General features: G+C 42.5%; 1 protein-coding gene across 1 annotated transcript; it reads right to left on the reverse strand.

The window, feature by feature from the left end:
• Positions 1 to 300: 300 nt before the first annotated feature.
• On the reverse strand, positions 301 to 12,739 carry LOC115781138 (uncharacterized). The gene is made up of 3 exons (XM_030730577.1): positions 12,330 to 12,739; positions 9,185 to 9,415; positions 301 to 2,589 (listed from the first exon to the last, which is right to left on the reverse strand). Exons 1-3 carry the CDS (start codon positions 12,520 to 12,522, stop codon positions 1,625 to 1,627), a joined length of 1,389 nt encoding a protein of 462 aa, XP_030586437.1. The 5' UTR covers positions 12,523 to 12,739; the 3' UTR covers positions 301 to 1,624.
• Positions 12,740 to 14,176: the final 1,437 nt, after the last annotated feature.

Raw genomic sequence — 14,176 nt, forward strand, 5'->3', positions numbered from 1 at the left:
CCACTAATATGAGGCTATGTTGTGCCTTCAAAATAAAAGCAAGTGAGTTACAGATTTCAAAATCAAGTATTTTTGTCCTCCGTGGTGTAATTTTTGGGTGGGAAAAATGCGCCCCTCTCCAATATTGTGGGGGGCAGGTTTTACTTTAGTGGGCAGGAAAAAGGGTGCCAGAGATCTATTAAACTTTAAAGGTTAGAGTAACTTGTAAGGAAAGATATAATACTTTCCCATAAGATTTCCTTTATGGTTTCACAAAGAGGCAAAAAGGGAATGTCCACAATTTAAACTTTTAGACGCAGGGCATTTTATTTAAGCAATTTAGCAGGGGCAAAGCAGGAGCTCAATCAAACAATAACAATCACATATCACCTTTAACCTAATTAATCTACTTTATGGTAATGCTGACTTCCAACACTAATCTTGAGATGAACTGAGAGATGAGAGTACATGGTGACCAGCTGATGTAATCCAAATAGGGAAGTGATAAACCAGCACAAAATTCTCAATTCTCCCTTTTACACTCATTAGGTCATAAGCATCACCCGACCTTCTGTTCATACCATCATATACTCATCTCATTCAGAATCATTACTCTCCCTTATTTTTGCTCCATTTCAAGTAAAATTACGATTAGCTCAACCACATATGAAGACCTGTGTGGAGAACATATAGAAGATTGTGTACCGTGGAATCTCCCTCCTCTTTGACAAGCCTTTAACTCATTTCAGCCTCATCTTCACTCAAATACTCACATCATCTTTAAGATCCATTTCTCCATCAGTGTGACCATTCCAACACAACAAATGACTGATCATTCATCAGTGTGCTGTGTGATCATTTATATTTCAGCAGGGACTGTTACAGTAAAAATTGTCAGCTGCCAGCACTCCGCCTCCGGGCGGCAGACTTTAGACGGCACGAATGCCGTGGAGGTACAAGTTCTCAAACAGATAATTTCAGGCCTCAGTAGATCTTAATGCGGTGCATTTCTTATATAAACCTTTTTAGGTAGGAGATGAAAACGAATATTTTGGGGGATACAGTACATAACTATAGAAAGTGAGCGGTGACCGAAGGGGTTAACAAGCAGTTAAAATGCTGTACCTAGAAAGTCGCCAGTGTATATTCTATTTATGCTATTCAGAACAGGACATCAGGAACCTTTGAAACAAAAGACAAAGTAGCTCACCTGGTCCAGGATCCACCACAATGAGGAGCAGAAAATGTGACCTTTACCCCGAGCATGATTTGGACCAATTAGATGATCGTATGTGTGAGGAATGATTCTTATCAACTGTGTACAGCCTGACAGCTCGCCATGGCAGAAGCTCATCAGCCCATTGGCTGGACAAGCTAAAAAAAAAAACCCAGTTTTACACTTTCTTTTTTTTTTTATAAAATTCTCTACATTTTTATTAAGATTTGATTTCATTTAAAAGCAAAAATGAAAATATTTTCTTTTTAACAGGCAGAACATTTCAGTTTGGTTATCAGTTGCAGCACTGGACACTTAACAGTCAGACAAAAACAATCTTCCAGGGTTGAAAAAAATAAAATGATAATTAGAAAAGAAAGTGATTGGTAATGAGCTGAGACTAACCCATTACTGATATGTTACCCCGGCTCACCTGCCATCTGTGCCACTAACGTTAGACCTTCTGTGATGCATTTTCATATGTAAAACCAAGTACGCTTTCTTTTGGAATCTTTTACCACAAACTGAACAAATGAAGGTTTCATCTTTGCTGTTCTGCGCCTTCAGAGATGCACCGTCTTTACATTTTTTAGACACAGAGCTGCTTAAAAGTCTCTCTGCAGAACTGGTTGTCACGTGTCCTTTGTCTGAGTTTGTTTTGTGAATGAAATGTTGTGAACCATGGACAGCCATCTGTGCTGTTTGTGACTTTGTGTGTTTTTTCAGGTGCTGCCTCGAGTGAGGCCTTGCAGGAACCTCTTTGAGTTTCATACTATTTAAACCTGACTGTGATTCTTTGCTCTCCCCGAGATCAACATCACTGTCCTCCGTCTCAGTATCAGATGAATCGGAGGTCTTGTCTTCATTAACTGGAGCTGGATCCACCTTCTGGACGGGTTTTGATTTATGCTCTTTTTTATCCATCACTACTTTAAAATGTGACTTCTTCTTTGTAGTTGTTCTTTTCCAGTCATCATCGCTGTCTTCAGTTTCACTGCCTGAAGAGTTTGAAGTCTTCTCATTAGCTAAGCTGGTCAGAGGTTCTGCTCCTCCACAGTCCTCACCATCACTCTTTGTTTCCATATGTTGAGTGGAACTGCTGTCTGAAGGCTCTACCTTTATGTTGTTTTCAGTTTGCATCTTGTGAAGCTGAGCCGATCCAGGTTCCTCTTCATCAACCTCACGCTTCACAGGAACAGGAGCAAATGAGAAGTCTGTGATCGAATTCTCTTCCAGTTCCATAAGTTTCTCTCCTTTCTGACTTATGATTTTCTCCTGTTCCACGCCACTGGAGTGTTCTGGGTCCTCCCGTTTCAGAGCAGGTGTCCACCCATGCTCCTCAGAGGGAACCTCTTGATTACACCCCTGCATCTGCTGAAAGTCTCCATGTAGCACTGGAAAACAAGTGTCAAGATTTAGCTTAGTCAATAATACAATACCAATAATAATACTAATACCACCTCATATTAAATGTAAATACATGGATCCTTTTTTCACTCAGCTTTGGCTCTGGTGCCATTAAGGGATGGGTATTGAAGACTGGCATTAAATTGGTACTGTACCAGACTCATTAGTACACAAGTACTCACAAGCGCCTGGAGAAATGATGCTCTTACTGGTATTTATGCAGCACTAATTCATTCTAATACAGTTGTTAGTAAGGCTGTGCCTTATCACATCGTCCACAACAATCCCAGCATAAACATTTGCGTGATATAGTGACAATATGCGTTCACATTGCCTAGTCGACACAACAATGAGAAAAACGTGTCTGATAGCAAGAGCCACGTATCAGCCTCCAACAAAGCACAATGCTTCGCAAAATACGCAAGAAAACTGTTCCTGCTGAAGGCGGAAACAACAAACCTGCTTCATCGCTTGAGGCAAAAGCACCGTGAATACAACCAGACTACGAAGACACAAGGAGTCACGTACCCAAAACATAACTCATCCGAGGAGCTCTGGAGCTCCTGCTAGTTACACTCTGTATGACAGGAAGAGCAAACGCTGCATGGAAAGTGATGTGCTGATGTAGTTACACAGAGCTCAACCCAACATCCCAGGCAAACAGTCTTTTTGATTTTCAAATGTATTATGTCACAAAACTGTGCAGGCTCCTGAAGAGTAATAAATGCTTATTGCTTGAGTTGTAATTGTTAAACAAAAGTGATAAGCAGTTATGTTATACTTGACATTTCCAGAGAAAAAGTACCTAGGCTACATTTGTGCTTACATTTGACTTATGCTGTGTCACCCCTACGGCACTCTAAATGCTGCTGCTCCTGTTTGTTTCAGCAGACTCACAGCTGCAGTTAAGTATGTCATTCAGCAATGACAGCAGCTCATTGGGGGAAAAAAAAATGCCCTTCATATATATTTTTTTTCACAAATGAATGCTGCCGCCTGTGAGCTGCACTCACCAATAAAATGTTTAGCTTTTTTCCCTGTAGGCTGTACCGGCTTTTAGAGCCATCCTCTAGTAATAATTACACTGTTGGTATCAAGCAATCACAACTGACTGTGCTGTGCGTTTACATGCTGTGACAGGGCAGAATATTCAAAAGCATTGCCTAACTTTACTACAACTAATAAAATCAGCATCACACTGAAAAGGAAGTTTCATGGAACGGTAAACTGACCAGTTCTTATATAGCACTTTTCTACTCATAAGGACTCACAGCGCTTTATACAATGTTCACAACCATTTATACAAGCACTTCCTTCTACTGCTAAGCACATACTAGCTAACATTCACACTCCGACAGTTGCATCGGAGAGCAACTTGGGGTTCAATATCTTGCCCAAGAATACTTTTGCATGCAGACTGGAGCAGCCAGGAATCAAACCACCAACCTTCCGATCAGTAGATGACCTGCTCTATCTCCTGGGCTGCAGCCACCCTGTAAGCAGCGTAAAACCATCAGATAGGGCGTTCTCTGCAGCAGTACCTGGGAATAGTCTGTGAGTGGCCATTTGACAGGCTGAGTCTTTCAAGACATACCTTAAAACTCAAGTTAATTATTTTATGTGTTTAGCTTTATTTAATTATTGTTTTCTTTTTTACCTTGTTTCTATATTGAGGCTCTATAGTCTAGCGCAGTGATCCTCACTATTTTTTTCGAAAGAGCCATATTGACCGATCAAAGTCAAGGGAGCCACAATATCACCTCAAGTCACTCAAATAAACTTTCTCTGCTCATCTTGTGAGCACCATACCTTTCATCTTTTTACTCGAAACACCCATCACTGATGTGCTTGTCCCCTCTCCAACATCGTCATGTGGATTTTTGTGTTCTTCTTCAAATTCCTGATCTTCACTATTTCTCATGTCTGTTTTTTGTCAGTGCTTGATTATAAATTGCTCCATTTTGCGCAGTGACTATATTGCGTTAGCTAGCTTGTAGAATCACTGCTGCCGTGTAGCGCTCTGCTGTCTCGGTGTGGCTGCGGCAGCGTGCTGTTGGAAACAGTGTCTATGTTGCCAGATTCCACAGTATCCCCCATTTGGAACCAACTTTAATTGAGGCCAAATGAGAAATAGAACGCAAGTGCTTGGAATGTAGAGTGCATTACATCTTTCTGTAGCGTGCTTTAAAAATGTATTGGTTCTGCAGTATTGCTGTAAACGGTCACGAGAGCCACCAATAAAGATTGGCGAGCCGCATGTGGCTCGGGAGCAATGAGTATCCCTGGTCTAGCGGCTTACACATTCACCTAACAAGCAAAAGATCCCGAGAGGAGAAACAAACCCCTTTGGGGCTGCGTCAGGAAGGGCGTCCTGCATAAAAATCTGCCAAATCAAATATGTGGAGCAACTCACTGTGAAAACCCTTTCTGAATAATGGAGCAACTGAAAGTAGCTTTAGCTTGTTTCTATATTAACCTCGTCTTATTTCCATAACACTGTTCAATTTTATTTATATAGCATCAACTTAAGGTACTTTATAATGTACGTTAAACATCCTACAATAATAAAGAGAAACCCCAACAATCAGACAACCCCCTGTGAGCAGCACTTGGTGACAGTGGGAAGGAAAAAACTCCCTTTTAACAGGAAGAAACCTCCATCAGAACCAGGCTCAGGGAGGGGCACCTATAACCCAATCCATCCCTTAGTTATGCTGCTATATATAGTAGCATAACTAATGGAGGGTTCAGGGTCACCTGATCCAGCTCTAACTATAAGCTTGGTCAAAAAGGAAAGTTTTAAACCTAATCTTAAAAATAGAGAGGGTGTCTGTCTCCTGAATCCAAGCTGGGAGCTGGTTCCACAGAAGAGGGGCCTGAAAGCTGAAGGCTCTGCCTCCCATTCTACTCTGAAGTATCCTAGGAACCACAAGTAAGCCAGCAGTCTGAGAGCAAAGTTCTCTACTGGGACAATACGGTACATCATGAAGATATGATGGGGGATTGATTATTCAGGACGTGATTATGTTTTTATGCTGCATGTCTTTTGAACAGGGTTCGTACACCTTTTCCAGGATCAAATTCAAGCACCTTTTAAGCACTTCCAAGGTCAATTTTCATGATTTTCCAGCACATTAAGGGGTCATTCACAATTATCAACATTTTCCAAAGTTTACTCTTTTTCAGACCCCCTCCCCAAAAGTGTACAAAGAAAATCTTGATATTTTTTCATGACATTTAATTTCTCCTGGTTTGGTGGTATTTTAATGTAATAGGAAGTATTAAAAACACATCCCGGTGTTGAAAAATTCTGGATATCTTGGTAGTAAATATACTCTTGCCTATCCATTAAAACATTGTATTGCACTGCATGTACGCAAAATGTACATGGTTTAGGGGAAGGATCCAAAAAGCTCTCTCAGAGATTTCAGCTGTCAGTTTCCACTGTGAGGAACATAGTGAGGAAATGGAAGACCACAGGCACAGTTCTAGTTAAGGCCTGAAGTGGCAGGCCAAGAAAAACCTCAGATAGGCAGAGGAGAAGGATGGTGAGAACAGTCATAGTCAAGCCACAGAGCAGCTCCAAAGACCTACAACATCATGTTGCTGCAGATGGTGTCACTGTGCATCATTCAACTATTGAGCGCACTTTGCACAAGGAGAGGCTGTATGGGAGAGTAATGCAGAAGAAGCCTTTTCTGCACACACGCCACAAACAGAGTCGCTAAAGCATATTTGGACAAGCCAGCTTCATTTTGGAATAAGGTGCTGTGGACTCATGAAACTAAACTACGTTATTTGGACATAACAAGGGGCGGTATGAATGGTGGGAAAAGAACACAGCACTCCAAGACAAACACTTGGTGCCCACAGTAACATTTGGTGGTGGTTCCATCATGCTGTGGGGCTGTGGGGCCAGTGCAGGTACTGGGAATCTTGTTAAAGTTGAGGGTCACATGGATCCCAGTCAATATCAGCAGATTCTTGAGAACAATGTTCAAGAATCAGTGACAAAGTTGAAGTTGTGCCGGGGCTGGATACTTCAACAAGACAACGACCCTAAACACTGCTCAGAATCTACTGAGGCGTTTATGCAGAGGAACAAGTACAACATTCAGGAACGGCCATCTCAGTCCCCAGACCTGAATATTATTGAAAATCTGTGGTGGGATTTAAAGCGGGCTGTCCGTGCTCAGAAACCATCAAACCTGACTGAACTGGAGATGTTTTGTAAAGAAGAACGGTCCAAAATACCTTCAACCAGAATCCAGACTCTCAGTGGAAGCTATAGGAAGAGTTTAGAGGCTGTTATTTCTGCAAAAGGAGGATCTACTAAATATTGATGAAATTTTCTGTTGGGGTGCCCAAAATTATGCACCTGCCTAATTTTGTTTAAATAATTATTGAAGACTTTCTGTAAATCCTGTAAACTTTATTTCACTTCTCAAATATCCCTGTGTTCATCTGCTTTATGATATATTTAACTGAAACTGCTGATCTGAACAACCAATGATTTATAAAGGAAAATCATGACAATTATCAGGGGTGGCCAAACATTTGCATACCACTGTATCATCTGAATAGCGGGTCTTGTGCCAAAAAATGATTTCCAGTATTTTCCAAAAAAATGATTGCTGGTATTTGTATAGTTGTAAATTACTTGCTGACGTATGGTCTGTCAAGCATATCTCGAATATTATCTCTCATGAATGATGTCAACTCATTTTGAGTCATAAATAACACTCCTGTCACATGGTAGAAGCTGCAATTTTTGGCAACACCGGCAGATAGTGTTGCCAACTTAGTGACTTTGTCACTTGGACTTTTCAGACCCCCCAGTGACTTTTTTTTTTTGTCCAAAAAGTGACCAGCATCAAATTTAGTGACTTTTCCCGGTGTCATTGGGGACTTTTGAAGAGTTTTAGAGATATGCCGTGTTGTTCCAAAAAAATGATTTCCAGTATTTCCCCCCAAAAAATTATTGGTTGTATTTAAATGGCTGTAGATTAATTTTTGGCCTAACATCTGTGAAACATCTGTGTCAAACACATCTCTCGTGAATGATATTATGTCATTCTGAGCGAGAAACAACACTCCTGTCACAGGTAGAAGCTGCAATCACTTCTTGGCAAAGTGCCTTTCACTTATTCTTTATTAATGAAGGTAAAAATTATCATTGACATTAAAAATGTCTTTTTTCCTGAGAGATCTGCCAAGAGGGCTGCAGAAATTGCAACAAATGTAACATTATAGTTCTATAAAGGGTAGCCAAAAACGACTGGACTGATTATAATGCTGATACAGTAATGCAGTCATAAATATATTTGCAAAACAAGTCATTTCTTCATTTTATATATAAGCCCTTCATAAATCCTGTGCGCCACAGTCTATTTACCGATATAAGAAAGATAATACAGTAAAAAAATAAAAAATAAAATCGGAAATCACTTTTTGGCACAACACCGGAAACATGAAAATTCCATTGTCGCCGTGTTTTGTGTACATACAGCAATACTGCGGCCCTTCCTACGCTGTGGCATCGCCCGGACCTCTCTTCGGCACCGAGGGGGACACCTAACCCCACCCCCGGTCCTCGATTCGTCCTTTGGCGAGTTTTAAGACAGCCAACAGCGAGTTTTCTTACACAAAACTTGGCAGCAGTGCCAGCCGCCAATCACCAGATTGCGTACAAATATAAGCATAGATGACAACACGCCAGGAACATATAGAATTAATGTACATACCTTCTGAATAAAATCCATCATGGTTTTCTGCGGTTTACTGCGTACGGCTTACATTTTTGATTCAGCTTTTTGGAACAATACTTCCACTTCCTTGTTGAATTTATCTTCGGCGGTTTTGGCTGCTTTCCACACCTGCTGCGCCGCACTCACAGCTTATTCCTGTCTAATATCGTTATTGAGTCTTTCTGTGAATCGATGATGGCCTATTTTAGAAAATTCAATGAAGCCTTTGAATTGATCCGCCAGATCGGAGGCCATATCGCTGCAGACCACAGAACGGCGCAGTGGTGTACAAGTGAACGAGAGCGCCTCCGTGGATGCGCTGAGTTCTACGCTGTTGAATTTACTCGCGAGGAATGACATTATTTGCGGGGATTATGTTTGTAACTTTTGACTTAAAAGTATTCCATATTCGTCTGATCCATAATTGGAGTTTGCAGTTTTCCAGTGAACACTCATTAAAACGGCCACTCTCTGTCTTCGGGGGAGGGGCGTGGTCACAAACAGACTGACAGATCACATGCAGACGGGCAGGCCAGACCCATGCGGAGAAATTTTCATTTTAGACTTTATGACTCATTTTATTTCTCCGTTTCATAAGCGAACTGTTCAACCAGATAGTTATATTTTTATTTACAAAAAAAAGCGGTTACAATTTCAAGCACTTTCAAGCACTATATCCAAAAGTCAAGCACTTTTCAAACCTTGAAAGGACAATATTAAAATTCAAGCATTTTCAAGGATTTCCAGCACCCGTACGAACCCTGTTTGAAGCACTTGGGTTCAAAGCCTCTTTACTTTTTAAAGCATCATTTTAACAAATTAAAGTTAACCTTACCTTTTAAAATGTATGGAACGTTCTCCTGTCCCTCTTGGCTCTCAGTCTTCGAAGGGACACAGCTAAAAGTGGATTTCTCCACTCCTTGAAGTTGCTCTCCCTCCTGGCAACACCACATTTCTTCCTGCTCTTCTTTAATGTGGTGGGTACCCAAGTATGCGCCGTTCAAAGGAAGCCCCGAGTTTTGTTCTTTAGGTGGTACATCGTTTATTATCAACACCTGCTGGAATTCTGTAAGAAATAAAAAAAAATGATGATGATGCCTCACTTTCAGCATGACACAAATCTGAATGCACAACTCTTGAAAGGGGGTTTCAGCTGAATCTTGAAGTGCTCGTGTCAGTAAAGCCATCATTATTTTGGCCAGTGTGTAAACAATGACACATTTAACAAGAGATATAAAACAAGCCAAAGTCTGAACACACTTTCAATCCCAACAACAGTCTATAAACTGTGAACCCCAGGAAAGCTGTGGGGCCCGATGGTGTCTCTGGACGGATACTGAAGGTCTGTGCGGCTCAGCTGGCTGGTATTTTTACCAGCATTTTTAACCAGTCCCTGAGCCAGGCTGCTGTCCCTTCCTGCCTGAAGTCCTCCATTATCGTCCCCATCCCCAAGAAGAACACTATCAGAGGTTTGAATGACTACAGGCCAGTTGCACTCACACCAATTGTTATGAAGTGCTTTGAAAAGCTTGTCCGGGCTCACGTCATCTCCAGTCTCTCTCCCAGACTAGACCCCCACCAGTTTGCCTACAGAGCCAACCGGTCCACAGAGGACGCCATTGCCACGGCCCTCCACTCTGCCTTCTCTCACCTGGAGCAGGGGGGGCACTACGCTCGGCTGCTCTTTGTGGACTTCAGCTCGGCGTTTAACACCATCCTTCCTGGCAGACTGGTGACTAAACTGTCAGATCTGGGGATACCACGCTCCACCTGTCTTTGGATCAAGGACTTCCTGACAGACCGTTCCCAGAGGGTAAGAGTAGGTCCCCACCTCTCTTCAGCCATCAGCCTCAGCACCGGCTCTCCACAGGGCTGTGTGCTGAGTCCCCTACTCTTCACCCTCTACACACATGACTGCACCTCCATACATGCCAGTAACTGCATCATTAAGTTTGCGGATGACACCACTGTGGTGGGGCTCATATCAGGCGGGGATGAGTCAGCATACCGGGACGAGGTGCAGCGGCTGTCAAGGTGGTGCAGTGAGAATAACTTGATCCTGAACACCACTAAGACAAAGGAGATGGTAGTAGACTTTAGGAGGACAACACATGTCATTCAACCTCTGTTCATCGAGGGGGATGAAGTGGAGCTGGTTTCAGATTTTAGGTTCCTGGGAGTACATCTGCAGGATGATTTGACCTGGAGTATCAATACGACCAGCATTGTCAGGAAGGCCCAACAGAGACTGCATTTCCTGAGGGTTCTTAGGAGCAACTATCTGACCCAGAATCTGCTGGTGTCCTTCTACCGTTGCTGTGTAGAGAGCATCCTGACCTACTGTCTGTGCATGTGGTTCAACAGCTGCACAGCAGCAGACAGGAAAACACTCCAGCGAATCATCAACACGGCTCAAAAGATCATAGGCTGTCCCCTGCCCTCCCTCCAGGAACTGTTCAATGCCCGCTGCCAGAGGAGGGCACAGAACATCCTCCAGGACCCCTCACACCCTGGACACTCCTTGTTTCAGCTACTGCCATCAGGCAGACGTTTCAGGACAATGAAGGCCAGAACAAACAGACTGAGGAACAGCTTTTATGCCAGGGCTATCATTGAACTGAACTCTGTGTGGTTTGGACAGTGATGTGGGGTGGTAGTGCTGACTGTGTGCGTGCGTTGGTGTGTGTATTGGGGCTAGATTCATCTTAATTTACTATTGTGCACTGTATTTTAGTAATCATTTTTATCACTCATATTTTTATTATTTTATTATTTATTGTCTGAGGCACCTAGAAAGGAATGCATTTTAAATTTCGTTGTGCAACTTCTGTGTACAATGACAATAAAGATTCTGATTCTGATTCTGATAAACACAAATTAGAACACACAAGACCCAGTTTGTATGCGTTCAGTTGCTGTACAATTTTAAATCTATTACAGATGGAAGCATCTCTAAAACCCTGTTTTTACTGTGATGGTTCTACCAAGAACATTTCACAGGCTGGTGGTATCTGACGGAGATGTGTGACTATCTTGACCCCCCCACCCCCCACCCCCCTTCTTAATTTCTTTGTATTTTGCTTCCAAAGAGCCGACTTTCTTGTAACGTTTTTAACAGCAGTCTTGAGCGATAGTTCTTCAGACTGAGTTTTTCTGTGGACATCGGCTGCTCATTTTCAGTCCAGTCCTTGTACCTGACCATTTTCGGAGGATTTTCTTTTTTATTAAGCCACTTAACACTGACCTATGAATCATTTAGGCAAACAAAAGGTGCCTACTACTGTTGTGACTACACATAACAGAAAACTTAGCAAAGAGCCAATTCAATCATATATTATCAGCAGGCTATTGAAAAACACATATTTGTTCCCATTTTTTTTTAGCTGGATCTATCTGTGATGAATCTGCCCATCTACTGTTCACTGAAGCCTCATCAGAAATGGTCTCAGTGGGAGGACAGCCCAGATCTCGACATGGGGGATCATCCTGAGAGAGAACAGACCACAAGGCAGAAACATCAAAAGAAGAGCTCTGAATGTCCTTAAAGAAGTCTGGTGAGCTGTTGCTGAAGGGTCTGTTCCACAAAGTTGGTATCAAAAACAAGCTGATGCTCCCCTTTGCCCCTAACCCACATCGAAGTATCTACAGTGATAATGACTGTGCAATGTCTAATTAATGGACAGCATCTTCTCTGTACATGTAGTCTTGCATCGTTTTAAATTCTTTCTTGTATTCCTACAGACCGCCGGTGTGTAACTAAGCTCAGTTACGAGGAAAATGCAGATTACCGTCGAGTGAGGAACCACCGGATCACCGTTTAATGTCGTCCGTGCCTTTCATCTGAAACAACGTGCACAATCTTTGTCTCAGTGTGACACCCGGTTGTCTTTCACTCGCTAAGACTAAACTATATCACTAAAATAACCAACCAGCAGTGGGTGGGAGCGAGAACCAGCATCAGAGGACTAGGGGGAACCGACCTGCCTGATGTGAAGGTCCTCCCGCGGTACACGCGGTACCGAGCAGTCGGCGCTGGCGCTCCGTTTCCTCCGATAACCGAGCCAGGCTGTCTTGGTACTCTGCCATCGTTTTTTCAAACAATTCAACGATCTCTTCCGCCACTGCATTCAGGCGTTGACTCACCAGCACCCTTATTATTTCCACTTTGGACATTTTTGTGCTACAGGCGGCAGTCTCGTTTGGGAAAAAAGTTAAAATACAGTAGCAGCTCACAGCTTTTCTTCTGGGAATTCCGGGAACTTCGACTGCGGCTAACGCACTGGTAAAGACCTACTGACGATGACTTTACGATGTCTGTTAACTTAACTTTCTAAAAACAAGAGCGGGAAAGCAACATACAACAGAAGCCCTACGCCATATTGCTTCTTCAGCTTTTTCTTCTTCTGTGGGATTTCTGGCAGACTGCACGCATCAAATGCTAATAGCTGCCCCCATCAGGTCATTCGTAGAATTGCTACGAGAACCAACTCCATAAAGCCCGGTACTGTGCAGAAACCTAAACATATGGTTCCCCGATCATTCAGGTTGAATTTTGACCTCAAAGAGTAGTCTGTAATGCATATCCCTGAAAAAAGCCCCAGCATTAGTCTGCTCAATTACACCCTGCACTTTTTTACACAGAACTGTATCTTAATAGTCTTTTCAAGTTTCAAATGCACACAGTCATGCGCACAGTAGAGGAACATGTTTCCCTGTACACTGAAATGCTGTCTTTGCTGTTCACAACACATGTAAAAAAGATAAATGATAATTTAGTAAAACATATGCAAAACAGAAATAGTAACATTTATTTGTTTAAAAAAGCATATAAAAATACAGTAGTAACATAATAAATATATATATGTATATATAATTACACAAATAAAGACTTTGAGGTATAATAGGCTATGTGCACATTTGTGCAATCTGGTATGCTTCATCAGTTTTATGTGCAGTTAACAGCAGTGTGTGTAGTTGTACATGAGGTAGATCAAGGTTGTAAACTCCTGTCAGATCTTTATGAGGCTAATGGCAGTGGGGAAGAAAGAGGTCTTCAGTCTACACATCCTGGATTTACCACTTTTGTACCTCCGGCCTGAGCGTAGGAGTGTGAATAGTCCATATTGAGGGTGGGTGGGGGATCCATGATGATGAAGGCAGCTGTGCTGTAGACTCTGCGATAGTAGATGCTCTGCAGAGAGGGCAGTGGAGTCCTAATGATCTTTTTAGCAGTCTTCACCACTCTTTCCAGGCGTTTGTGTTCTGTAGCATTTGCACTGCAGAACCACACGGTGATCCAGCTGGTCAAAATGCTCTCAACCTTGCAGTTGTAGAAGCTGCTGAGGCTCTTGGTTGACATACCAAACTTCCTCAGCATCCTCAGCAAGTACAGCTGTAGCTGAGCCCTCTTAACCAGCTGTGTGGTGTTAAATGTCCAAGTGAGGTCCTCACTGATGTACATACACACCCAGGTATTTAAAGCAGCTCACCCCTTAATAAAGGTGGGACTGGAGTTGTATGGAGGGCTCCAAAGCATATTCTCAGGGCTTTAGCCTTAATTAAATCCAGCCTTTTAAATTAGATTAGGCTGCTGTTATAAAACATAAACAGCCATAATTCAGTCTTTATCCAATCTCTAATTGCTGCCGGGACACTCCTGAAGACCTTCTATGACTCTGTGGTGGCATCAGCCATCTTCTATGCAGCAGTATGTTGGAGCAGCAGCTTGTCTACAGCTGAGAGGAAGAGGATAGACAAGCTCATCAGGAAAGCCAGCTCTGTCCTAGGATGTCCTCTCAACTCAGTGCAGGTGGTGGGAGACAGAAGG

The sequence above is a fragment of the Archocentrus centrarchus genome, chromosome 6 (genome assembly GCF_007364275.1).
Source record: "Archocentrus centrarchus isolate MPI-CPG fArcCen1 chromosome 6, fArcCen1, whole genome shotgun sequence".
Taxonomy (NCBI): domain Eukaryota; kingdom Metazoa; phylum Chordata; class Actinopteri; order Cichliformes; family Cichlidae; genus Archocentrus; species Archocentrus centrarchus.

Bases quoted from the DNA above. Each gene is read 5' to 3' on its own strand.
- LOC115781138 (XM_030730577.1), bottom strand. From the start codon at position 12,522: ATGTCCAAAGTGGAAATAATAAGGGTGCTGGTGAGTCAACGCCTGAAT. The intron at 9,416-12,329 runs GTCGGTTCCCCC...TATTTCTTACAG, and splicing joins AGGACCTTCACATCAGGCAG to AATTCCAGCAGGTGTTGATA. The intron at 2,590-9,184 runs GTAAGGTTAACT...CTTGTTTTCCAG, and splicing joins CGTTCCATACATTTTAAAAG to TGCTACATGGAGACTTTCAG.